This window comes from Falco peregrinus, chromosome 5 (genome assembly GCF_023634155.1).
Source record: "Falco peregrinus isolate bFalPer1 chromosome 5, bFalPer1.pri, whole genome shotgun sequence".
NCBI lineage: Eukaryota > Metazoa > Chordata > Aves > Falconiformes > Falconidae > Falco > Falco peregrinus.
The window spans coordinates 83,603,526-83,629,325 of NC_073725.1; the positions used below are offsets into that span (position 1 = coordinate 83,603,526).

The 25,800-nt window shown below is 37.5% G+C and overlaps 1 protein-coding gene across 15 annotated transcripts in view; it reads left to right on the top strand.

The window, feature by feature from the left end:
- Positions 1–25,560, top strand: part of SUN1 (Sad1 and UNC84 domain containing 1) — a 33,287-nt gene extending 7,727 nt beyond the window's left edge. For 8 of the 15 annotated variants that reach the window (XM_005228963.3, XM_027779251.2, XM_013295775.2 and 5 more), the window contains 22 exons: positions 2,765–2,861; positions 8,212–8,406; positions 8,742–8,926; positions 10,001–10,027; positions 10,134–10,328; positions 11,752–11,874; positions 12,870–12,953; positions 13,271–13,381; positions 14,755–14,853; positions 15,505–15,598; positions 15,712–15,770; positions 16,948–17,093; positions 17,248–17,472; positions 17,979–18,065; positions 18,434–18,477; positions 19,520–19,655; positions 20,570–20,824; positions 21,350–21,434; positions 21,673–21,788; positions 22,244–22,411; positions 23,227–23,319; positions 23,740–25,560. In XM_005228963.3, coding sequence (XP_005229020.1) covers positions 2,785–2,861; positions 8,212–8,406; positions 8,742–8,926; positions 10,001–10,027; positions 10,134–10,328; positions 11,752–11,874; positions 12,870–12,953; positions 13,271–13,381; positions 14,755–14,853; positions 15,505–15,598; positions 15,712–15,770; positions 16,948–17,093; positions 17,248–17,472; positions 17,979–18,065; positions 18,434–18,477; positions 19,520–19,655; positions 20,570–20,824; positions 21,350–21,434; positions 21,673–21,788; positions 22,244–22,411; positions 23,227–23,319; positions 23,740–23,853 — 2,718 coding nt within the window. In that variant the 5' untranslated portion in view covers positions 2,765–2,784 and the 3' untranslated portion in view covers positions 23,854–25,560. Of the gene's footprint in view, positions 1–2,764; positions 2,862–8,211; positions 8,407–8,741; positions 8,927–10,000; positions 10,028–10,133; positions 10,329–11,751; positions 11,875–12,869; positions 12,954–13,270; positions 13,382–14,754; positions 14,854–15,504; positions 15,599–15,711; positions 15,771–16,947; positions 17,094–17,247; positions 17,473–17,978; positions 18,066–18,433; positions 18,478–19,519; positions 19,656–20,569; positions 20,825–21,349; positions 21,435–21,672; positions 21,789–22,243; positions 22,412–23,226; positions 23,320–23,739 lie in introns of those variants that run through there. The other 7 variants (XM_055805629.1, XM_055805626.1, XM_055805627.1 and 4 more) reach the window with 7 other exon arrangements.
- The last annotated feature ends 240 nt before the right edge of the window (positions 25,561–25,800 follow it).

The following is a 25,800-nucleotide window of genomic DNA, read 5'->3' on the forward strand; positions in this document are numbered from 1 at the left end:
TTTTTTTGAAGAGATGCATAACTAAAGCTGTTGAACTAGTAGTCAGATTTAAAAAAATACGCAGTTTTGTAGTAAACTTTAAATACATGTTTTTTAAAGTTGTGGTGGTTATCTGTGAAGATTATTTTCAAGTTCTGTTTATGTCAGTTAAGCCTGTTTTGCTGCTTTTAAAAATTGAGTAAAGATTTTTCCCTTTGACTCTTACTTTGTCTTATGCTCTAAAGTTAATTAAATCAAGCCCCTGAATCTAAGAGTGGTTTCTAACTATGTTGTGCTTTAGATGGCAAACCTGTTATCTTTACTGGAGATCTTGGTGCTATGAAAGCCAGCTATTAATAGACCTACGCATAAATACCTTCAAGGTATTTTCAGTTAGCGGTGCCATTGTCAAATACATATTTTATCTAGTACTAACTTAATGATATATTTCAAACCTTATCCAATAAGAAACACGATCTAAATTCTAGCACTTGATTACTTCAGCAATCAAGTAAAGGAAGAAGTGGTGGAGAAGGCAAAAAGAACAGGAAAGAAACTGAGCCAGTGTGTTATTTTTCAAAGTCTGCCGTTGCTCTCCCCATATGGGTAGCAGAGGCAGAGAGGAGTCGGGTAGCTGCTGCAAGCTGACTCGCATAGCCTAGCTTTCCATGCGGGAAAATACTGCTGGGTGTCAAAAGTACTATATCAGCTACTCAGCTACCAGTTAAAAACTAGGTTTTCAACAGTGACGTGTGCTAAGCAGTCAAGATCAGCTCCAGTGGAAACTCAACAGAGTTTTCCCTAGGTTGTGGTTTCAAAATAATTCTATTGGGATGGATAAATCTAAACAGATCAACCTTAATCATAGTTTTGAATTTCAGTAGGCATATGTCTGAGAAAACACTTGTTTTAAAAAACAGCAAAACAGATATCAGGTTATAAAATCCTTCATTTTGTAATTTGCCATCTTTCCATTTTTGTTACAGGGGAATCTGTCCCCACTTCCAACGTTCTAGAATGAGCTCTTAATTGTTATAAACATATGGCAGCGGTTGTTATGTATTCTAACAGTATTTGCTGCTTATTGTAGCAAGAGAATTAGACCGTTTTGCTAATACTTCCGCACTACTGATTCAAGCTTCCTCTAAACAACAAATTCTATATACAAGCCAGTGAAGGCATTATGGCTTTGGGATAAGTGAAGTAAGTCTAGAGAAAGATCACTTAATGGAAATGCTTTCTCTAGAATATATATATAAAAAATGTGTAAATAACAGGAATGAGACCTTATTTTTCATTAACCCCACAAATGCATGAGAGGTGCTTGCGTTCAGAAAGCTGCTACAATGTTTAGGCCTGTAAGTTTTGATTTTTAGAAACAAGAAGGAAACTTCAGTAATAATGGAAATATCTTTCCATCTTATTGACATAAGGATTTGGAGGCTACAGGTGGACTGGCTAAGAATATTTTAATGTTCCATATAGTAACAAATTTCTTTTTGAGCTGCTATTACCTGTACCTGTGACTTTGCTTTTTGTCTCTATTTCTTATGTACAAATGAAAAGTCTTTATTTCAGCATAGCCAAGTGCATCTCCAAAATGAGATACTTGATGTTTTGATTATAAGAATTGAAGTGTAGCTAGGGATATTTTTACCTTAATTTAGGCACGTCGTCACAGTTGTGTGGAATACCTTTTACTGCTGCTGAAACAGGAGCCGTGGATAATCTGAAAATAGCCAGGATTCTGATTTGCTAACCATGGACATCCAGGATAAACAAAGATTTGGCTACCACAAATAAGCTACTATGAAAGAGGGTTTTTTTTCTAAAAAAGCAGAACTTTTCTTGTGGCTAGTAAAACAGAGAAGACTTCAAGGTTTTCTGCAAGTATTTTGAACTTGGGACTCAAATGGTACATAATACCACAAGTAGTCACTCATGCAGCTCCGCAAGTTTCTTGGTATGACAGTATCAGGTTTTATTTTCTTCCTAAAGCTGTAACACCTTTCAAAGACCCCATGGAAATTTTTACAGGTGTTGGTTGGGTGGTTTCAGTTTGGCTGTTTTGGTTTTTTGGAAGCACATGGCACTCTGGAAAATGTACCTAATTCTAGCCATGCCACTCAGTTTGCAGTTGGCTCTTCTGCTAGCGTCAGTGTTTTTATTACAGGAATAAATTAACCAATACCAAATATTACAGCTCTAAGTGAAATGGAGGAAACTCCCTTACTGTGTAATGGATAGTATTCAGAGGTTGTAGAGTTAAGTGATTGGACTATAGGATAAAAACTTTCTCAAATTTCATCTCTGTTATGCTTTGCTGGGGCACAGAACAGCCTGTGCTTTGCTCAGTGGGCTTTCAAAGCAAAACTCATCGCGAAGAGATTCTCTGAAAGCAAGACTTTTTTTTTAAAAAAAAAAAAATTTTATGCTTAGTTTCTGGACGTGCTAGCCTAACTTAGTTCCTGTGGAAGTGCTGTAGTGTAGTTGTGGTAAGAGCTTGGCTCGTGTCACAGTAATGTTCCAGAGAACTCGGAAATTGCTGAAAATAGAGTATCATAAAGAAAGTTGAGGTCAGAAATACACTGAGCTTCATGCAGTAATGATAAGGGATATCTAGCACTAGCAGCAATACTGCTGACATACTGAGAGCTCCATGTTTCTGGTAACAGTACCTTTTTTATTTCAGTACTTCATAACACAGGCTGAACAATGCAAGGGCTCCTACATTGACTTTATGTAATTTTAAGTCGTTGCATTACTTTATTTTCACCTTTTACAGTATGATTTGAAACACTCAACATGGACTTTTCACGTCTACACATGTACACTCCTCCCCAATGTCTGCCAGAGAACACTGGCTATACATATGCACTCAGGTGAGAACTCTTTTCTTCTTGTAGAGAAACCGCATGTTCTCTGAATGTTCTTAATTCTGGAGAGTTTAGCTTTCATGGTAAGTAGACTTTGAAGAAGCATGCTTTTTACCTAGTCTGTTTTGAAAATAACTGCTGTGTCCTAAATGGAGGAAAGAATACATGTTGAACAGGACAATGACTAAGATAATGACTCAGTGTTTATTAGTTGCTATGAATAACTAGTCTCCGCCTAGTTACAATTGCTGTTTTATTTCTATAAATTCATCATCAAAATTCTTAGATGTTTTCTGGTTTGTCTTGTAACTTTTGTGCACTTGCTTTTGCGACTTGGCACCATTTTCACTTTAAAACACTGATTGGTACACACTCATCGCTACTAGTGCGGAACTTGGCTGGAAGTCACATATTAATTACTGCTTTTAGCAAAACTGCCTGTTATGTGACTGTAAAATCTGTATTCTAATGCACTTGTCTTTCTTGTATCTTTTTATTAAACTGACTATTATTAGACTGGTTCTGTTAAATCACTTTGGTTTTCTAAAAATTACTGTAATGTGCTTGCTGGTTTTTGTGTTATGTTTTAAAAATAAATGTTGTGATGCCCACTTGATGTTTTTTAGTCTTAATACAGCAGATTGTGGCTGCTGACTTAACAAGAGGAGAAGCTAGATAGATTAGTAAATGTATTTTGAAGCAGGTATAGATAGTGAGCCTGAGCTATCTGGTGTAGCTAATATTAAGTTAAAAAGACTAAAATTGTTTGTTAGGATGCAGTATGAGATTGCTTTTCTATTCTGTGTCTGTAAATTATTACTAAGTATTCAGTGTATACTAAAATGTAGTAATTGGTGTGGGGAATACTTGGCTTCTTGCCTATGAAACAGAAGTTTGCAAAAACTGTAGCGTTAAGAGATGGCTAACTTAATATTCTTGCTTTTGTGTACTCCAGAACTGTAGTGTTGACAGGTTGTCTTGGGGATCATGGGAGGGTTTTTTTTGGCTATAGCCTGATGTCAGTAGTGTTGCAAAATGGGATTTGTTTTATGTTTTATCAACTAAATTGCAACTCTTCCCAAACTTTTAGAAAAACATCAGTAAAATGTTGGTTAAATACAAGTGGGTTGACTGAAATTTCAAGAAAAGGCATGCTGGACAACGAAAGATGTTTTATGTGCCTTAAGTCAGCCAGCAGATTCACTACTATGTTACTATTTAGACAGCTCTACTACCTTTGAGATTGGTTGAAATATTTTAGCTCTCTTACAGAGGATAACTTCCCCACTGTGAGCAATGAAAGTATATTTTGTTTCTTCAGGTTGTTTCGATAGTGATTTTTAAGTCTCTGTGAGCATATCTTAAAACAAGCTGTGAAATTGTAATCTAATTTGATTGCTTTTCCTTAGTTGTTTTATTTGTCTGAAATGCTACTAGTATGTTCTACTGTATAATCTTCTCCACAGCAACTAATCTTTCTTGCAGACAAGAGGGAATAAGTAGGTCTTAGTATTAACTTAAGAAATTAAGATTGATTTATTGATTTTCTTTTTTTTTTCTTATGTGTATTTCCAAGAGTTTTAGCAAAGTAAAGTTCAGTGGCTTGCTTAAACTAATCTGGGGTTAAACCCCTTCTGCTCTGGGTTTTCCTTTTTGCCTACTATTTCGTTGGGTAAGAGCTCTGTTTCTCACTAAAGCGAACGAGAATACCACAGGAACAAAGATTAACCTGCCAGGAAAGGAAGATGCAGAATGATAAATCCTATTTGAAGCCTGGATCATAGTTCATTATGACTCTGGGTTTTGTGTAGAAGGCAGTTGGAGTGTTTGACTTCCTGTATAGACGAAGATTGTTGTTTTGCACAACTGAGAACTTGGGAAGAGGCCTTTGTGGAAAGGGAGACTTATGAGTCTTGAAGCTTTGTGGCCTCCTATTTTGCTGTGTTAAACTGTATTAGGTATAGATATTCAGGCATGGGTAGAGCTGCATAAGCTGAAGTTTAATAACTGACTTAATGAAGGCAAGTTTAGTTAAACTTGGTTGAAATTAACTTATTGTAATCCTTTCTTGTATAGAAAGGAGGGATTAGCAAGCACTTCCTTTAAAATTTCCTATTGAAAGATTCTGTGAAGCTCCAAATATTAAAATAATGGGGGAAAACTACTTGGTACACCACCTGCTTTCAAGGTGTCAAGAGAGTAAATGACAGTCTTTTGAGCAGACTCTTGTAGCTGTTCCTACCTTGGGTCAAGCAATATTTGAAGAATCTGAGGAAAGGGTGGGTTAGGCAAAGTTGCTAATCAGAAATACTTTCATGCTGAAATTAATTTTTTCTCCTCTCCCCCCACACCTGTATTTGTTTGCTTGCATTCTGATCTGGCTTGTTCTGCCTTTGACAGTTCAATCTTTATAAAATCTGTCTGTGAGTTTCTTTAAAGAAATTGGCTAGTGCTTGTAGCACTGCAGAAAGAAGTACAGTGAAGTTTGATACCACAGAGCTATTAATAGAATTGGTTATGACCTATTAATAGAATTTATATTAATGCACCTGGGATTACTGTGTTCATAGCTGTTTGTAGTGCTTCTGCTTGGTGCTTTTACTCCTCCAGCTCAAATCAGAAAAGCATTAAACTAATATAGCCAAGTAACCTTTATCTTCTTCAAAATGCAAGTCAAACTTGTGAATCTCACCCACTTACCAACATATAACTTACACCCCCTTTTCAGGCTAATCTTTCTTTTTAGTCACTGTCATCCTTTGAGTTGTTTTTGTCAATTTGGGTCCCTTTAACACTTCTTTCTTTTCACAAATATGATTTAATTGGATAAGAATTTGGTTTGACACGCACACCACACACACCCCACACCCCCCCCCCATGTCAGACACTAAATCGGGATGTAACTTTCTGCAAAACAGTTGAATAAAATCCTTTGGGTTTTTTGTATATGTTCTGGGACTGATTGAAGTAATAGCTAAATGACTCAAGGTAGTGGCCTTCTGCGGTTTATATAAGTAATGCCCTGGTCAGAACGCATATGAGCACTTGGATACTAATCATATGTCTACGTCCTTGTTAGGAGACATCTGTTTAGCTGTAGTTCTTTAGGTGTACTGCATTAATCTGTTGCTATCTTGAATAATCAAGAACATTAATGCCCATTTCATTCCAAGGAATACTTATAAATTAAATTACACTTAAGGTCCTCCAGGCAAAGCTATAGGCGTGCTAATATCTGCAGACCTCATTCTCATTCCAGTTATAAGTATATAACTTGAAAATTAACTCATTGAAGTTTAGGACAGTCTTATCCTGTAGACATCATGTGAAGGAGGTATCAAGGTAATAGCTAGGAAGCTGGAAATGTAAGACCAGATACTGTCAGCAGATCTGCCAGCTGCCATGGGAGCTGTTTTGTCAGGGGAAGGAACCAGAGTCTGCACTGTTTGTGCAAGTTATCTAGGAGTGTAGGCTAATTGCATCTCATCTTTGAGTTGTTTTTTTGGTTAGCCATATGTATTGAATAGAATTATCATAAACATACAGGTTTATTTCTGTCCTGTGAAAGGAAAGACAGGGGTTTTTGTTTGCTGTAATCTTTTCTGTAGAAGAAAGAAGGCTGCTTTCCAAAGTATGGAAAGTGAGATGGCAAGTTAGGAGACTTCTAGATACTGTCCTGCTTACAGAGGACAGATAATTCACATTCAGTGTGAAAATAATTATTACCCTGCATAAGCAAGAAAGAAACCCATTTTTTTTTTTTTAAGAGGAAAAGAGTCCATTCTTTTTTTAGTTAGTAGAGCCTGATTCCAAGATACGTATTCAACCCAAATTGGTATAAGTGCTCACTGAGTTACTTCATAACAGCAAGTGTTCATAAACAGAAACAAATTGAGGCTGGTCACAGCTGTTAGCTTGTCCTATGTACTTTGTGTTCTTGTGAATTGAGTATCTGTAAGAAGCATTGGGTGAAGAAGAGTGAAAGCAAATGCGTAGTACAAGTGTAAATAGCTAAACTGAGTTCTGAAGCAACTGTTTAGGGAGGGACTTAATAGTAAACTATTGTGACTCCGACCCTTTCAGAATGAACAACAGGAGGAGCCATATTTAACCCATGTTCTCACGTCACATCTGTCAGAATGCAAGCTAAATTAAATATTTTTGAAAACTGTAAAAATTATATCCTTCTGTACCTGACTAGATGTAGGCTAAATCTGTTTTCGTGTGAGGAGGCTTCTGTCTTATTTCTTCTCCCCCTTCCACCCAAATGTAAGCAAGGATTAATAAATATAATGTATACGGTAATGTGTGCTAGGTTTGTCTTAAGCTGTGCTCAGACTTTGGGTGCTGAGTGGTTCTAGAACTTGGCCTCCTGCTGCACAATAATGTTGCTGCACGATACCCCTTAACAACAAGCTGGGCTTTCAGTTCCATGACTGAATGTTTGCTTTGATTGTAAGTATGAGTATTCTGCTTTAGGCTAAACTTCTGTTTTAGTAAATGTGTTTTTTACTGGCTCCTGTTCAATCTGTTTGTGTGTGCCTTGTGTTGCTGCTTCCTCTCCATTCTAAGTTTCCGTGGAGGTTCTGAGAGCGCCAAGTGTTGGGTTCCTGGGCTGATGATGTGAAGCTTGTCTACATGTAAACTTGCCTCTGTAGGATAAACCAGAGAAAAACAGATTAAAGACTCTAAACATAATTTTATTTGTTCAGAGTTAAATATTTCTGATGATTTGTGTGAAGTTAAAAAAATGTTTTAAACACACTTTTTAAAGTAAGGATAGTTAAACTAATATAGCTAACATAGGGAAGTTTTTAAGTATCCTGCAGGGGGGGAAGTTACTACTTGTTGGGAGATGGAAGTTCAGAGTAGTGCGGCATGTGGATCTTTGGTTCTCGAAACAAGGAACTGGCAAAAAATAAACAAATATTTTGATTAAAAATGAATCTTTCCCCTGTAACTTAGAGTGCGTCATGATTTTTAATTTGCTGCTAGGCGTGGTGAAGAAACTGGCATGAATGGCTTCCTCTCTCAAACTGGTCCCAAAAGAACTAGGCTGTGTAATGAGTGCTTGCTCTGGCTAAACTTCAAATGTGGTTTCCATGGTGGCTGTTTCTTTCTAACTGTGATTTGCTTTCAGTCGTTAAACTTGCAATACAGATTGCTTAAGAGAACCTGGAATATCTACATACTGCTGAATTATTTGGGTTACATGGCATACCTTATGAGAATTGCTCCATAACCCTGAATAAACTGCTTTTAGTGGAAAACTTAAGACTAGCTTGAAGGGCATGTTTGTTACCAAGTTTAAAGAGAAAATTCCCCTATTAACTTTACTGTTCTTATTTTGCTGCAGTTCAAGTTACTCTTCATCTGCTTTGGACTTTGAGACTGAAAATAAAATAGATCCAGTATTTGATTCACCAAGGATGTCACGGCGTAGTTTACGGTTAGCTGCTGCAGGATTTAGTAAATCAGAGGAGGCACAAAATGATGCCCTTCGTGACAGCTCTTATGCCGGAAACTTTAGTTTCAGAGAACATTCTTCCAAGTAAGCATTTTTATCATCACAAGTTAATTTATTTGGTTTGAGTCTTGAGACTTCCTGTTTGATCACAATAGTATGAACACAGGTTACCTACTGTCTTATTCTTTGTTCTCAGTGTTGACTGCCATGCTTTGAAAATTATGTTCAGCATGTGTTTTTTAGTGAACTCCTTGTAAAAGTGTAGGTGCTTGACGGTGAGGATTTTCTTTTAAGCCTGATTTGGTCTGTCTAGTCACATCAGTGTTGAAATACCTTGACTGTTTATTCATTTAATAAAATGAGAGACAAACAGAAATTTTCATCTTTAGTTCTGTGTCTTACTTTGCTTTGTTTCCTAGGATGGCAAAGCAACACAGAAGTACAAATAAACGATCTGGCAGTGCAAGACAAACGCCAAGGAGAACTCTATCCAGCTCTTCCATTTTTAGCCAAAGCAGTTTCAATAGCCATGCCGGTGACTCATCAATGGATGTATTGGATGAATCTTTGATTCAAGAGCGGACAGAAGTTGGTCATTTCTGGGGTAAGCAATGACTGCTATTCCTTGTATCAAATTGTGAAAACTGTTTGGTTTCGTGTATATAAATGGATGTTCGCATCTCTCTTTTCCCCACCCATTTTTCCATCCTGCCCCCAAACATGTGCATGTACTTACACTTTTGCAGCAGATATCTGCTTGCTAAGATGCCTACTGTAAATTCACCGTCCAGTGTGTAAACTTGTTGACTATGCCAGTAAATGATTAGGATGTGTTGCACAGTCAGGTTAATATGCCAGGCAAACACATACAATCCATGGTGTTGCATCACAAAATTGTATGGAAGTATTTATCTCTTGTCATTGCTTTCTTCAAAATGTGCGTACAGCACTGTAGTTAAAGAATGGTCTTTGAAAAGCCAGAGGAAAAGCATTTTCTTGTTTGTTTATAGGCAGAAGCATGTTTTGAGTTAACATACCTTAATCTGAAAGTTTCAAATTGGTGGCACTTCAGGATTTCCTGAGAGGACTTTTGTGTGTGGCTGGCTGGTTTGGTTTTGCAAGTATATACAAGTATACTTTTCTGGAACCTGCTTTCTTCATTCAAGGGGAAAATAGGAGATGATCAACAACTTAGTATATCTCCCAATTCAGACTATTTTTTTTCTAGTCAGTATGCTCGTGACCTTCCCGGAGTCCTAATGTAAAGAATTGTTTCAATCTTAGAAGAATGCATTCTAAACTTTAGATTACCTGGCTCTTAAAACAGGATCTTAAAATACAGTAGTACCAAAGTAGTTACCAAGCAACAGAAACAGCGTCAGCTTGTAATTAGCTGCTTTAAAGTCACATGGCAGCTAAGAAAAGGTGTGGTTGTCATTCATGTTATTTTGTCTGCTGCTTCCTTGGTAGAATGCTTTTTACTAACTGTGGTCCTGCTACATTAATGTATGAATAGATGGGTCTAGTCATATAGTAGACTGCAGAATATATTAAATGCTAATCATAAAGTGGCTTTTATTTGCAGTCTTAAAATTAGTGGGACTTCTAATTTGAGTTCATGTCAGATATAGGTGATTACAGGACTTGGGAACAATTTTCTTTTCTTTTTCTTTTGAAGGTCTTGATGAGGAAGGTGACCCTAAAGGTAACTACACTTCCCTTTTCCTTCCAGATGCATTCTATTTAATGGTAACTAGTGATGGCAGTACTGATGTCAAGGCACTGAATGTTTTTTACTCTTGCTTTGCTAGTCAGTGATGCTGCACCAATACAGGGAAATGGTGATGTAGCAACAACAGAAGCAGAGACCTCAATGATCAATGGCTACACTTGCAGTGGCTGCAGCATGCTTTCTGAACGAAAGGAGGTTCTCACAGCACACTCAGCTTCTCCTGTGCCATCTTCCACAATTTACTCTAGGGATCGGAGCAGGAAACACGCATATAGTAAGTTACTTTCTCTTGTGTTTTATCTGGATAGCAGGATGGTATACAGTTGATGCATTTTCCATTCAAGCACTTTTTCTGCCCTGCTAAATTTAGCAATAACTAAATTCTAGGTATCAGCTTATATGAAATACCTTTTTCTGTGTCAGTTGAAACTTTATGTACTTGTCATCTTCTGATATATGATTATCAACTTTTTTCAATGCTGCTGTAGGAATTAAACATTTCAAAGTGAAGATGCTGTCATATCTTAAGAAGTTACTTTTCCAGACTGATTTGGAACACAATGGGTGGTTACAAGCAGCGCTAATCATGAGTCTCCTAATCTGGTATCAGATCTATCTGTGTCTCACACATATGATTCCAAATATACTTCCTAGTGACTATGTTCCTAAAGCTCAAAACCAAATGAATCTGCTGTAAAAAAAGGTTCTGCCTTTCTAAGGCAATCTTGTCCTCGGTGTCTTGGCTATGCCTCCTGCCACGTGCATAGTGTCTTGAATTTCCTGATTGTTGGTAGTCCTCAGTTACCATGAAGAAGTTGTTTCTTGAGCATCTTTGGATTAGAAAGGAACCAGTTCTGGGATTCTGTAGGTGTCTTATTCCTGAATGAAGTACATTTTCAGTAGCAAGTCAGTTTGTTTGAACTATAAGGTGTGACTTTAAATGCTTTGAGGCAAATATTTCTTTTTGGATAACATGTAGCACAGGTAGGAATTCTTTTGGCTTGGCATAATAAACTATTAAAGTGGCACTGCATGAAAAATGTTTTCTGTGCTCCTGAGTTTTGTATTCACGTATGAGAGTTTTCCAAGGAATTAATCTTTGTACATTGCTTGGAGCTTTAGTGCAGCAGTTTGGATTAAACTTGAAGGGGCAGGAAAAGAACATAATCATGACAGGTGTTTGGAGTATGGCTGATTCTAGGAAAGCAGCAGTATGGTGGATTGTAGCTTTGTACCCATGGCTCTGAAGAAGTGTGTGTGTGTGTCTAGCCCTTGAGGCAGACCACTGTAGTAACTTTCTCCAGTATAAAGGCAGAGAAGGGGAAATGTCCTCACCCTTTTAAATCCAAAATAAGAATGTAGTTTGTCTCTTTGGAGCTCTGACTCACCAAGTCAGTACCTACAGCTCACATCATTGAGAAATCCTGAGTTCTGTAAGCTGTTTAGAGTTCTTAGTTCTCACTAAGAAAAGGTATTCTTGCTGAAGTCATACATTCTGTCTTGAAGGTAGTTTCCCTAGGATGTGTAGTTCTTAGGAAAGCTTTGCTGTAATACATAATACATCCAGACTTATATTCCTGGCTAAACAAAGGCTTTCCATGCTTTGTCCTCATTCTTCCATAAGCTAATAACCACCATGGAATAGAAGTACATCTTTATGTAGGTGAATGATTTGTATTCACACTTTTTTTCATTAGGAGGAGCCTATTTCTACATGAGTAAGATTCTACGATCGGTCAAACATGCTACGGCATCTTTTGCATCACTGTTAGTGCAACTATTTCAAATGGTTTTGCTGAAGCTGGGTTATGAATTTAAAGGTACCTTTTCAGTTGTCTTCCTTGGTCTCCACACAAAGCTAATGTGTGTATATTGCTGGGCTTTTTCTTACAGACTTCATCTTCAGCACTATGGTGCTCTTTTTCTTCTAGTCTTTTGGCTGGCTCCTGTCTTTCTCCCTCTCTTACTCTTCATCTCAGTTGTGCTACCCTTTTCATACTTTCCCTGTTTTGGAAGTATCAAGATTAATGTATGAGAGATATGTTATAGTTAAGATTCACATGTTGGTTTTTACTAGGAAGTGGTAGAAGGTAACGTTTAAATTAAGAAACTTAAGTTGATTTTTAAAACCTGTTCAGTGTGCTAGTGTCAATCCTAATTTTTCCATGTCTTTTAGTTTTTGACTGTCTTGTTACGTTAAAGCCTACTGTGCACTTATGACTTGATTAGATCTGTTCTTGCAAAGCTAAAACTGCCATCATCACTGCGCTACTCTAAAGCACATCTTGTTTTCCCTGAAAACATTTTGATTCTTCTTTGGTGCTTTCTCTTCCATAATACATACTGTACGAGTGAAGATAAACTGCCATAGGCAGCAGATAACTGATTTTTCTGTGCCAATAAAACTTTGGTCTCTCCCATTCTTTCTGCCTTGTTGCCTTGCTACTTGCAAATGTTCTCTTCTGTCTTTTAAGATCTCTGATAAAACCAACACAAAGATGTAAGGGTTGGCCATTTTGACAGAATGATGGGAATAGGGACTCAAGATTTGACGAGTTGTTACTTAGGGTGTGCGGGTTTTTGACGAACTTTGCTATGAAAAGAACCAGAATATTAAATACCAAAAAGCCCCCTGTTATTTAAACAAGAAAAAGTAGTTGCACACAGTAGGCTTCTTCCTTGATAATATTTCAGGTTTTCTGTGAGTAACCTGGCTTTAATTGTGAACCAAGCCAGTTTTAGCTAAAATATGCCCATAGAAAAGGCTTTGAATTTGAGAACTGCATTCGTTGTATGCTTTTTGAATGTGTTGCAGCTAACTCAGACTACTGTGGAAGCATGAATGTAAAGGAGTTTTACAGAGAAGATAGCCATCTTGGTGTAAATGAGGAATCAATATGTAAGTGTAATGATCGATGTTGTCTTTTAGCCTTGGTTGTACCACAGGTTGTTGCTGTAATGTAATACCAGATGCCCCATGATGCTTTGGAAGCTACAAAGTAGATGTTTGTTTTGCAACTTAGATGTAGGGGGAAGAATGGTGATTGCCTGGTGTACTGGAGTATGTCAGCAAGAAGTTTTGTTCCACTGAAGTTTGCTTAGTGTTTTGTGGTTTGATAACTGATACTATGAAATAGAATTGTTCAAGCTATCTTGTGACAATCTTGATTTGGTCCTGGCTTTGTCCCATTAATTGACTGTTACCATAACCAACAGGTGATGACTGTAAGGGGAAGAAACATCTTGAAATATACACCACAGACCACATGCAATCCTCATGGGCTAAAAGGGTAGCAAGGACCATTTGGCACACCTTTTCTTATGCAGGTTGACTTGGACCTTTTTTCTTTTGCTTTTATTTTGCATTGCAATCTCATGATGTTAATCATACATAATGTTTTGTGGTTTTTTTCTACCTTCACCTCTCCCTAAAGTAGATTAAAAGTGTAAAGTGTCTATAAAATTAACTTAACACCTTTTTGACTTCTTGCTTTGATACTGGCTTTTGTACAAGCTTGGCAGACTGCTTACCTATTAGTAAAAGCAAGGTATGGAGACAGCATGCACCCTGAATGTTAGAAAGGACAAGTCAGATTGTTAATTTATTGCACTTCGGGCAAATCTGTAAGCTTGATAGGTTGAAAAACTGCCTTTAAATGAAAGCAAGGTATGAGGTATTGGTATGCAGATTATTCAAATAAAGGGGCTTTAACATTTTATTTTTGTTCTAGTGATAGTTAATTTTTACAGGAATCTTATATAGGGATAGAATCTTCCTTGTGAGATGAGCGTTCCCTAGCTTGAATGACAGAGGCATCAAGAATCTGTTGAGTGCTCTTTATTCAGCAAAGGAAAATGATTTGAGACACGAGTCACCTAAATGCTTTGCAAAATATTGGGTTGGTATATCTATAATCCCTCAGATTAGCAAATATGTCTGGGTTAATCTAAAACTGTAGGATTATTTTCTAAATGTATGCTACCTAGTTTGTTCTGTAGAACAAACAGTTGTAGTCTTGGATATAGTAATTGTTGGCTTCAGTGGGCTTTAGGTTACAGCCCACTGTACTCTGGTTTTGGTTTTTTTTAACACATGCAAAACTGACATACTGAAGAGTCTTGGGAACATTCAGTTTAATGAAAATTTACTGCTTGTAAGTTTTAGTAGGAAATGCTTTCTATTATTAATATTTCATAGGCATCATTATTGAATTCTTTCACTAGGATTTTAAAAATTTTATTGTTCCTTCTTCTACACATGAACCTGGATAACAAAGTCCATGTATAATTTGGAACAAATAAGATGCTTTTAAAGTAATGATGTGCTTAAAACTTTTATGGTAGAACTTTTTTTGCTATTCTTTATTATGCTTAGCATGGCATTGTTAAACGTGCTACAGAACGTAAACTCTGTTAATTTTGGAAAAGTGATATTCTAACTGCACAGATGCTGTTCATCCTGTGTATACATGAGAATTTTGTTTCTAAATTGTCATGGTTTTACTTGGCTTCATATTTATTAGTGGCTGGCTCTGCTTTTAAATTGTGAAGAACCAAGTTTGTAGATTACTGAAAGGTATGGTTTAAAATTATGCAGAACACATAATGGGCAGGGGATTGAGTCTTTTAATGCATACTGCAAAAGAATCTTAAGCGCATCTATGTATGTTACCACATAGAGTTAATTTGTTATGATCTAGGTTACTTTATGCTTCACGTGTTGCGAACAGTGGGAGCAACGGGATGGCTTGTTTCTCAGAAGGTGTTGTCTCTACTTTGGCTGGCCATTCTTTCTCCAGGTTACTATCCTAATCTGTGTGTGTGCATTGCCTGTTCTTGACAAACTAGGAATCTGCAGTATGTGGCTTGCACTAATTCAGCTATGTTTATGCCATAGCTTTTGTATCTTGAAATGCATGTGCTACTTCACTTTATTGACCAAAATATGCTTAATGAGAGGGTATATTTCTGTTCACAGGCATAATGGGAGACTAACCAGACTATTTCATGAGGGAATTAGTGCGTGATTAGTACAAAATGTGGGGTGTCAAGAATAATGGGGTGTGTTTGGTAGTCACTTCCTATCCTAGTACTTCTCTTAGCAAAAACTGATGCTGCTAATCTGTGCATTTGTTGAAACATACTGAGGTCTTCAGTGCATGGTAACTTTTAATTCAAGCACTAACACTGACTTTCCAGCAAGATAGCATTGTTATAACAGATGAGCATTTTCCTTTTTTTGCATGGCTGTTGGTTTTGTGAGTAGCTGATGTTATAAAGCTGTCATACTTGTGATATCTAGATGTTAGTAAGCTGCATGTGTTGCCTGTACTCATGCATTTCTCTGCCGTGCAATGTATTCTTGTCCACAGTTGCATGTCCCTCTGCTTGGCTTTGTTGAATGTGTGCCGCAGTAATTACATTTCACACTACCACTTTTTGTTTTCTAGGGAGGGCAGCTTCTGGCATGTTCAGTTTGCTTAGAACTAGGTGGTATCAACTTGTTACTCTGATGTCTTTGCCCAAGGTGGTTCTTCTAAAAAGGTGTGTATCCTTTGAAAAAATGTTGTGAGCCAATTATTTACTCAGTCATGTTTATAAAACAATAGCATGTGATGTATTTTTTTTCTTTTAAACTTTCCCCTCTCTTTCTCTAGATGCCTTCCGAAGACCTACAAGCTGCTACTGTTTCTTATCCCACTCCTTTTTCTACTAGGTATGGGAATTGTTTAGTTATAGTACAAATTGGTGTATCTTTACTAGAGTTGTTCCAAAGTAGCATTTGTAGTTGAACTTCTGGTTTATGAAGAAGATGCAGAAGCAAAAAAGAGCAAGTTTGGGAGCAGGGCAGTAACTGAACCTTTCAAAGTACTGACAAGTCAGTGAGCTTTCACCTTGCTGTGAAAGAAATACTCTTGAATTAATTTCATAGGGCTCTTTAGACAGAGCGTGGGTGAGTAAGTAAATGCACTGAAGTAATTTTCTCTTGCCTTCCTTTGTAAGAATAGCAATGATGTCAGAAAGAGTAGGCTGTGTATTCATTGCTTTGATTATTGTCAATCTCCGTGTAGGTGTGGTTAAGTTCTTCTACCGATCTTAAGTTTTTCCTTTGCTCTAGCGCATACTTTAGTTGCTTAAAATACTGCTATTCAGACTAGTTAGTTGACAGTGTTCCAGGCCAGCTGTCTACTTTGAAACAAACAAACTCAGTTTAAAATATTTACCAAAAGTGCTGGGCCATTTCTGAAAAGCAGTTTCATGTCTTGGCATGTCCTGAATAACTTGTAGCTACTTTGGGGAGAAGATGAAGCTTCTCAGAAACTTACAGTGGACATTCAAAATCCTCTGTACTAGGGAGAATAAGAAAGGGAGAAGTTACCCTGTGTAGAAAATACTGCTACTTCTCACTAAGATACTGCAAAAATAAGTGGAATCTTTCTGAAATGCTAGATTGTTTCCACAGAAGCCTAAGTTTCCTCCAACTTTTATTAGATACTGTGCAATGTGGTAAGTAGGGTATAAGGCAGGATATTTTCCATTGAGATAAAAATCAGTATTTACATCTGCCTTCAGTGAGCAAGGCTTGTCTTAATCAATAAATGAGATCTAGGTTCCAGGGAAGCAGTGGTGTGAGAATTAGGCTATATCATGATATATAAGCACAAGTTGCTTGCCTTATGACTGTGTGAGTGGTACTGACGGATGTTCCCTAAGAGTCTTGAGTTCTGGACTTAATTTTCAAGCTGGATCATGCTGATAGTCATTTAGACTGGAGTAGTGTCCATTGTGTGACATCTACCTTGCAAACTTAAGGTAGCTTGTGTCCTTAAGATGACTATTTCTAGATATAAGCAGTCGTAAGGGAGATTTTGTGCTTTTTGTTTCTGATCCAGGTATAGGGTTCTGGGGGTTTGGTGGCTCCATTTCATTATTACCTTCATTGAGCTGGACAAGAACTGACAGAATAGGGAGAATAGATGACTACACTCATCTTCCTGAACCGCAGGCTGATTCTTCTCACTCTGGAGGTTGCACAAAGGTAAGAGCAAGCCATCTAGGGAAGACCTTCCATATCTTTCAAGACCTCTTAACTCCCATGTCTTCAATATTTTGCAATAACTACTTGATACACAAGAGTCATGTAAATAAATGTCTTGATTTTTATATATTTTAAAAATATCTTCATACCTTAGGATACCATGACTGTCTTTGATGCTGGTCGTATAAGTCAGCTGGAGAAGCAGGTAGCATTCATGTCTGACAGATGCCATCACAGTGATGAAGAATATAGCAAAGTTTTGCTTCTACTTCGTAATCTTCAAGATCAGGTTGCCCAGATGAGCGACAAAAGTGAAACACTGAAGCTAATTAAAAATGTGGTGGGTCAGCATCTTAAAGACAAGGAACTGGAGGAAAAGGTAAGACAGTTATTGATGTTTTTTGATACTGATATAATTATTCTGTTTTAATAATGCAGACTATTAGCAATTTGACTCTAGGATTCTTTTCCTGTTACAGAGTTAACTGATAGGTAGTAAGTTCCAGGGAGTAGTCAGTGGCATTTGTTTCTCCTTTGGTATTGCTGACAAGAATTAATTCTGGATAGGTGGTCTAAAGTAGAATCTTACATTTCTGAAAAGCAGCTGGACTTAATGCTGTTTTCATACAGAGAAAGAAGACTATTGGAAGGACTGGTAACAAAGAAGGGGGTTTGTGGTAAACTTCCCTCTGTATAACCCCTACTACTGCTGAATCTGGTCTTCATATGTATTACAGATTCTATAATTTCTCACACTACCTGTAGGATAAATCACTTTAAGCACTCACAGAATTAAATTAAAATTAGGCTTTGTAGAAAATACCATTTCTGCTTTTTGTACTCCAAAAGAAAATACAACACCTTTTTCTTCCCCTTCTTTTCAAGACTGACTTCCTGGCTTTACATAAAGAACATCAGTTGCGCATCCTGACACTGGAAGAGCTTCTTGGAAAACTCTCTACTGAATCCAAGGTATTGAAAGTTCTGTTTGTATTAATTGTAACCCATTGATAACAAACAAAAACTCCCTTAGTTTATTTTATCCCAAACCCCGGTTTGTTTTACTCTAGCTACTACAGTTCTTTAAGTCTCAAAATTAATTTGTGTTCTTGCCTCCCCTTCTTGGAGGGGGTTTCAGTCCAAAGCTTAAAAATTACTACTTGACCAATGAGGCAGGTTCTATTTGGAATAAAATCTTAACTCTACAGAGGCACAAACATAAGTGTGGGGACACAGTCCTGTATGAGTGTTGCTAGAATCTCTCATTTAACATTATTTATTCTTTTTTCAGTCACTTGTGTTTCTTTGTATATGTTAAAACTAACTTTTGTATTTTTTAGGACATCCAGAAGGAGCTTGACGCAGCCAAAGCAAAACCAGTGAGGTATAAGCACTTTTCAAATATATTTTGCTTTTTCAGTCCTGATGCTAACTGATGGGGATATGCATGTTCTTCTTTGAAATATAACAATCCTTTCTGTCAGTTAACCAACCTTAAGAGTTTGTATCATCAGCAAGAGTATTTGTCTTATACTGGACTTTAACTGTGGTGCTGAACATCAGCACAAGTCCCACTTTAAGTGTGTGAGCAAACCTACATTTTATTTTATTTTTTTTTACTAGAGAAAGCTGTTCATAATAGTGCTGGAGAACGAGTGACTTCTCATCCTCTTATAAGTGCATTAGAATTTTTCTTCAGGTTCTTAGTGAAGTATACAGTAACTACTTTTGATAGGCTTTATATTTAAATTCTTGAATTGTATCAGGTCTAACCTTCAGCTCTTGCTTGTCAGCTGTACTACTTTCCACTCATGTACTGTGTAATACTAGGACAAAAACTGCAGCACTTAATTAAGTAGTTTCCCCATTGGGAAGAGGAAAAACACTTACTTGTGAATTGTCATTTAAATTAGATCTAAATTTAAAATGGCCTTAGAATGATGGCTGGCTGCTACCTTTTTCCATAGCATGTGCTGAATGCTGATCTATGTTGGTCGTTTGTGACCTGCTACTTAAGCTCAACTCTACACCTGCCTCTAAAGTTACTCTGGTTTAAGTAAGGTAGCCTGAAACTTGCTTTAACCAGTGGCAAACTCATGCAAATAAAGTTTGACTGGTTTGCCAGAACGCTTAAATTCCCCAAAATCTCTATATGTGTTTGAGTTATTAATGGTCAGCCTGGTCATATTCTGAAGTCATCACTGCTGGGTTTGTCCACAACTGCAAAATACTTTTCTTCGATTATATCAATCCTAAGTACCCCTTCAGTAACATTCTCAAGGAACTGCAAGCTCACAAGGTCTGTCACAGTGAATAACGGAACTAGAAAGCGCTTTGTATTAAACAAATACATTCTCACACCTTTGGAATTTGATGGAACAATTCAAACTACTCTTTGCTGATTATTTGCTCCTTGCTTTTATCAGAGATGATGATGAACATAATCAGCTTTTGTCCAGAATTAAAAAGCTGGAACTAGAGTTGACTCAGATGAAATCAGAGCTCTTAACTGGGGAAAGTGTGAAGACAAGTTGCGAGAAACTGGATGTCATTCCTGAAAAAGTAGGTTCTGTAACTGTCCCAGTAAAACTTCTCACTACTTGGTTTTGTTCACTAACTTTCTTGAAATGCAGTGCAGTAAGTAAGGCGGGGGCAGTACTCATAAAGAATGGTAGCATTTTATGTAGTGGTACTGTGAACTTTTCCATTGGTGCATAACATTTGAATAGACAAAAGTTTATGACTTGTTTTCTAGAATGGCAGGGGTTTTTTGCATTTAAGATACAGTGCGATAGTAGCTCTGTGTACAGTACTTTGCTGGTCTTACTGATGTATTTTGCTAACCTGTGGAAAAGAAACAATGTAAAAGCAAGTTAGGTTTGCTGTCTGAGCGTTGTATTAAAAAGTCACGCTTAAATTCTTTAAAAGCCATTTATAAAAGGTCTGGCTAGAATGTAGTCAACAAAATACAACAGTAAGTGTTAATACAAGATTATCAACTTGATTAAAATACCATCTTCTGATAACGCTCAAATGTGATCTAGTTGTTGTGTATGGAATTAAGGCATACCATGAGTGAGTGATTAACCAACTTGCTTAACTAGGCCTAACAAGTACACTGCTCCCCTTAAGAGTTGCCACAGTGCCTTCTCTGAACTGTTGCAGTAAACTTTTTATTCTGAAGTGTTAGTCAGACTTACTAATGTATACTGCATAGTTTGCTCGGGCTTAATTAGGTGTGTCTTGTTCAACCAAACTGATGAAGCATCCAGGTTTCCTGTATGTTCTTCTGCACACCTGACTGGTCTACTTTTCCTGTGTAAGTTAATGTAGTTAAAACACATGTGAAAGCTAGGCTTCTGTATAGTGCTCCATGTATATGTTGATTTCACATGTGCCTGTTACAGTATGTAGTGTTATTTAATGTTTTATAAAGACTTGTAATTTCTATTGTATTTGTTAATGGCTTCTACTAGGTAGACGCATGGGTCAAAGAATATGTCAAGCTAATGCTTTTTGGTGATCAACAAGAAGACTTTCCAGAATCGCTTCTCCAATGGCTTATGTCCAATTTTGTGAGCCAAAATGATCTGCAGACTTTGCTGCAGGATCTAGAGTTTCAAATCCTCAAGAATATTACTCTCCATATGTCTGTTACAAACCAAAAACTAACATCTGAAGTAGTAACAAATGCTGTGACTAATGCAGGGATTTCTGGAATCACAGAAGCGGTGAGTGAGTTTTAAGTTCTGTAAAGAGTCCTTTCATAGGCATTTTGTGGAGCATGCCTGTCAGTATAAATGGTAACGATTGTAAGAGATGTCAGGAATGTTAATTGAAATGGGAAGAAATACAGAAAACTCTTTTCTCAATTGTATTCTTACAGCATTGGTTGTTGCGAATGTTTGTGTGTTTTCAAATTACGTGATCTTGAAAATTCAAGAATTCCCAAGAAACAAGTATACCAAATAAATGCAGCTCAGGGTCTTGGGAAGGTGAGGGAAAGAATGTGACTTCTGAAGAAAACACCAGTCTAGATGCAGTAGGAGTTTTGTATTTTAAGACAGACAACCATGCATTAAAAATGGCCTCTGTCTTGAGGCTTTCAAAGACTTGTGATGGGAGTGCAGCATCCCAGAATTGTGTGTTAAATCTTTTTGATGCATCTCATAGATGTGTATATATCAATAATTCTATCACTTGATATTAAAATCTGTCTTTTTATTCTCTTTTTTCTTCTATGTGTACATCTGTAGCAAGTACAGATTATTGTAAACAATGCACTGAAACTGTACTCTCAAGACAAGATTGGTATGGTGGATTTTGCCTTGGAATCTGGAGGTAACTAGGAGAGGAAACACTGTTTTTACTACTCATGTTATTTGTGTAGTATTTACTAAAGATCTTAAAATGAAGACACATTAAAAATAACATTGTACTTGATAGAAGCATTGTATCCCCAGAAAACTACTAGACTCTAACAATACCTTTTAATGTTTTTTTCTTTGTACAAATCTGTGCCTTAAAAGTCTTCAGGAAGAAATGAGTAATTCTGCTAACCTGATACATCTTTATTTAGGTGGCAGCATTGTGAGTACTCGCTGTTCTGAAACCTATGAGACCAAAACAGCATTATTTAGCCTCTTTGGAATCCCTCTGTGGTACATGTCTCAGTCTCCTAGAGTGGTAATTCAGGTAATTAAAGGCTGAGTAAACAAATTCAGCAATGTTATTTTGTGTTAAGTGTTTGGATTGTTTTTTGGATGCTGGATGTTTGTCTGTAATATACTGGGGGGCATGGGTACTTTGAACTATGTTCCCAAGAGTGGGATTCTTCTGGTTGCTGGGCACTGCTGAAGTCCTACTCTGGCTAAATTAAGACCCTTATAGGAGGCTTGGGTGGTGCATTGGACTGCTGCAGAGTGAGCACTGGGAGGGTTCCTGTTTAGAAGTAATCTCAAGGTGGATCTTCAGAACATTTCTGGTAGTTCAGGTGGACATGCTGTCTTTCTGAAGAGTTCTACCAAATGGATTATATTCTGCCACTTGTTACCTAAGACTGTCCATAATAATCCAGGATTCATTACAACTCCTTATTATGAAAAAAATAATTACAAAACGCTTATGGTGTGTCCCATCTTGCTCTCTAGCCGGACATACATCCAGGAAACTGCTGGGCTTTCAGAGGGTCACCGGGATATCTTGTAGTTAAACTTTCAATGAAGATCTATCCAACTGCCTTTACAGTGGAACACATACCAAAAACACTTTCACCAACAGGAAATATTACCAGTGCTCCTAAGAATTTTTCAGTATATGTAAGTCTGTCTCTGAACTTAAGCTGATGTTTGTATGTGTAAAAGATGTGTTACTTATCTTGGAAAAGAATGACACGAGGGGGCAAAGCTAAAAAGATAAGCCTTTTCAGTCATTGCTCTTAAAATTGCTTACACTTCTTTAATGAGCTTTGAGATTAGGAATAAGAAGTGTTAAACTAATTTGGGGGGAGTTTTTTCTTTTCTCTTGCTTTATATAGTAGTAAACATTTTTGGAGGGAGATGGTGGCTTTTAATTTGGTATAGTTTTCTCAAACTGTTCCATCCTCGCCCTGCCCCCATTTTGGCTGTTTGCTTTATCTATGATGTGATTTAAATCTTTTCTGACATTGATTGTAGCTAGCATCACAGTTAGCCAAACAGAACACCACAGGCTATATATCAGCATAGCTGTGGCATCTGAGAACTTTCTATCCAGTTCTTTTAAATGCTTAAGCTGTCAGATGATCTGCAAGCATCTGAATCTTGACTTCTGTCTTGTTCATAACCTTGATATTTTCTCATTCTTGTTTGTTGTTAGCAGTTTGTATTGTACACTATGCTATAATAGTGGCTTTGCCATTGAAATTAAAGGGTTTAACCATGAAAAAGTATAAACATAGCACAACTATTTGCAGTGCAGGAAACTCAAGTACAGAGCCATGCCTGAACAAGCATCAAGTGACAGGGGGAACATTCTGATCCTGGTTTGACAGATCTGAGCGCTGTCTGTTGATACTTGGTTCAACAGACATGCTTCTGGTTTTGATTGGATTTCAGATTTGACGGAAGCAAAAACCTTTATCCTGTTGTTATAGGGTCTAGATGATGAATATCAAGAAGATGGCACACTTCTTGGACAGTATGTCTATGATCAAGAAGGGGAACCGCTGCAGATGTTTCCAGTGATGGTAAGTCTGGATGGTAAAAATGTCAGGAGAAAGGTACTCCTGCATTCTATGGTAGGGCACAATGAGCAGTGAAGGAAAAAAGCCCTGTTACCTGCTGGGCATTGTGGAAACTGAGGTAGAAAGTATCAACCTCATCTGCCTCGAAATCTGTGGTCTAAATAGATTAGAAGGGTGGAAAGGTTTGTGCTATCTGACACAAATGGTCATATGAAGAGTCTGTTTCATGCTGCTTCTGACTCCCTTCACAAATAACTAGTAGGGCAAGGAAGGTTCTCTTCAAAGTGGCAGAAAGCTCCCAAAGTGTGACTTAGTTTTTATTAATAAAAGTTGGTAGTTGCAGAATAAGAAAGCAACTTCAGTTGCACCTGTTTATACTGGAAGCCTAACTCTGGTTTGTATGTTTGCTTTTTCCTTCTCCAGGAGAAAAGTGAAAAGACATTCCAAATAGTGGAACTAAGAATTTTTTCTAACTGGGGACATGAAAAATATACATGCCTTTATCGGTTCAGAGTGCATGGGAAACCTGCCGAATAATCTCCTACACTACAGCATTGGTTTTTTTGTTGTACATTTTGTTCTCTGTTTGTATATACCGGAAAGCCTAGAACACTGGAATCTTTAAAGGATGAAGCTGCAAGATATATACTGCAGAACTATTGATCCTCTGATAAAGGCGGAAGACCGTCAGCAGAACTATATAGAAACTAAATTGTATTTGTTCTAATGCTCAGTTGTAATTGCCAGTTAGCTCTACATTTTTGTGTTCATGCTGAGAGAAGTAATGCATGCAAACTACTCTGGTTCGTAAAGCCCAGTTGGCAAATAAGTGCCACCTATTTTATTACAGATGAATGTATAGGGTTTTTTTAAAAGAATAAACCATACTTTCTGCAACTAGGAATCTGGTGGGGGTTTTTTGGGTTTTTAGTTGTTGTTTTTTTTTTCTTTAATCTGGGACTTAACTGCATACTTCTGCAAGGTTGGCACCATAAGCCAAAACCTTTGGTGCATTTTAAACACTGACTGGCTGAAGGTGTCCTTCAACTGACCGTTGGTTTTGACCTTTTTGGTAGATCCAAAAGGGCTTCTTTGATACATGTTGAATATAATAAATATTACTGTCAGGGAAAGCTAACACAACCAAAACTAGTTTAAACACCAGCGACTGAGAATGCTTAACTGTAATTTGTGGCTGTGAATTGCTCTAAAAGTCAGGGACAATAAGTTATTTTAGGGGGTTTTACCATAGCAACTTGGCCAGTTTGTTCTTTTGTGTTAATTCCAAATTGACCTTGATGCACTGACTAACTGGATCAGAGCTGATATGCCTGCTAAATTGCTTGGTAAACATTAGTATACAGCAGTTAATTTGTCAAAAGCGATCTCTTTGGGACAAGAATTCCTTAGGCTTGTTCACTGTTACACTCAGTAAATGTTGGACTGTGAGAATGCAATGTGTACAGGAAAACAAGACTGAAGTGAATCTCACTGCTTCACATTTACAAGTGGGACTTGTGCTCGGTACTGCTGCATTAAATAAATGTATGGGCATTTTTTAAATCCTCCCCAGGAACCTTAGTGGGGTATAAGATTAGAGTGATGTCTTGCTTTCACAAGCAACATTTCTGTATAGAATGAGATGAAACCGCTTGTTGCACCCCTTACTTAGAATTGCTACTTTGAAAATACTTCTTGGAAAAATTCCTAAAATGCATTTGTATGCAGAATTTTTCTTATTCTTCTAATGCATTTTATAGTTACACATGAACTGTTAACACATCAAACTGCTGACTGGTTTTCTGACTAGAGTTATGTATGTTGCACAACAGTCCTTGAATGTTTTTAAAAACAAAAGTCTCCATGTGCAAAACTTTTTTTTTTTTTTTTCACTTGAGCTGAGACAGAACCTATGGCCTATGCAGAGGAGCCAGATTACACATGTACAGGCATTTTCATATTACAGGTTACGTATTTAAAATTAGAATTATCCTGTGTAAATTGAAGTTAGGTAGCCGGGGCTGGGAATATTTTGAATAACACTAACTTATTTTTTAAAAATAAAAAAAAGTAAGATAGGACTTTGTGCAATGTATTTTTGTAAATGCTTTTCAAAATGTCTGTTACTCTTTGCTGCCTCCAAACTGACAAGATGCTATTGAGATGTTTAAATAAAAAGAATTTTAATTTTTGAAAGTGCATGTAATAATATTTGCAATAAGAAATAAAGCTTCTTTTTCTGTATTTTTGATCACCTCTTTACATGGCAGAGGAGGCTGTAAGGCTGAGGGAAGGTGCGGCTCGCTCGGGGTGGGCCGGGGGCACCTGCCTCTGCCCCCTGCCCCGACCCCCCCAGCCAGGGGGGCGGCGGCGCTGCGGGTGGGTGCCCGGTGCTCGCTTCTCCCTTCGGCCCCTGGCGCCCCGGGGCTCCGCGCCCCCGCCCCGGCCCCCGCGCGGAGGGTGAGGGTGCGTGTCAGCGCGGCC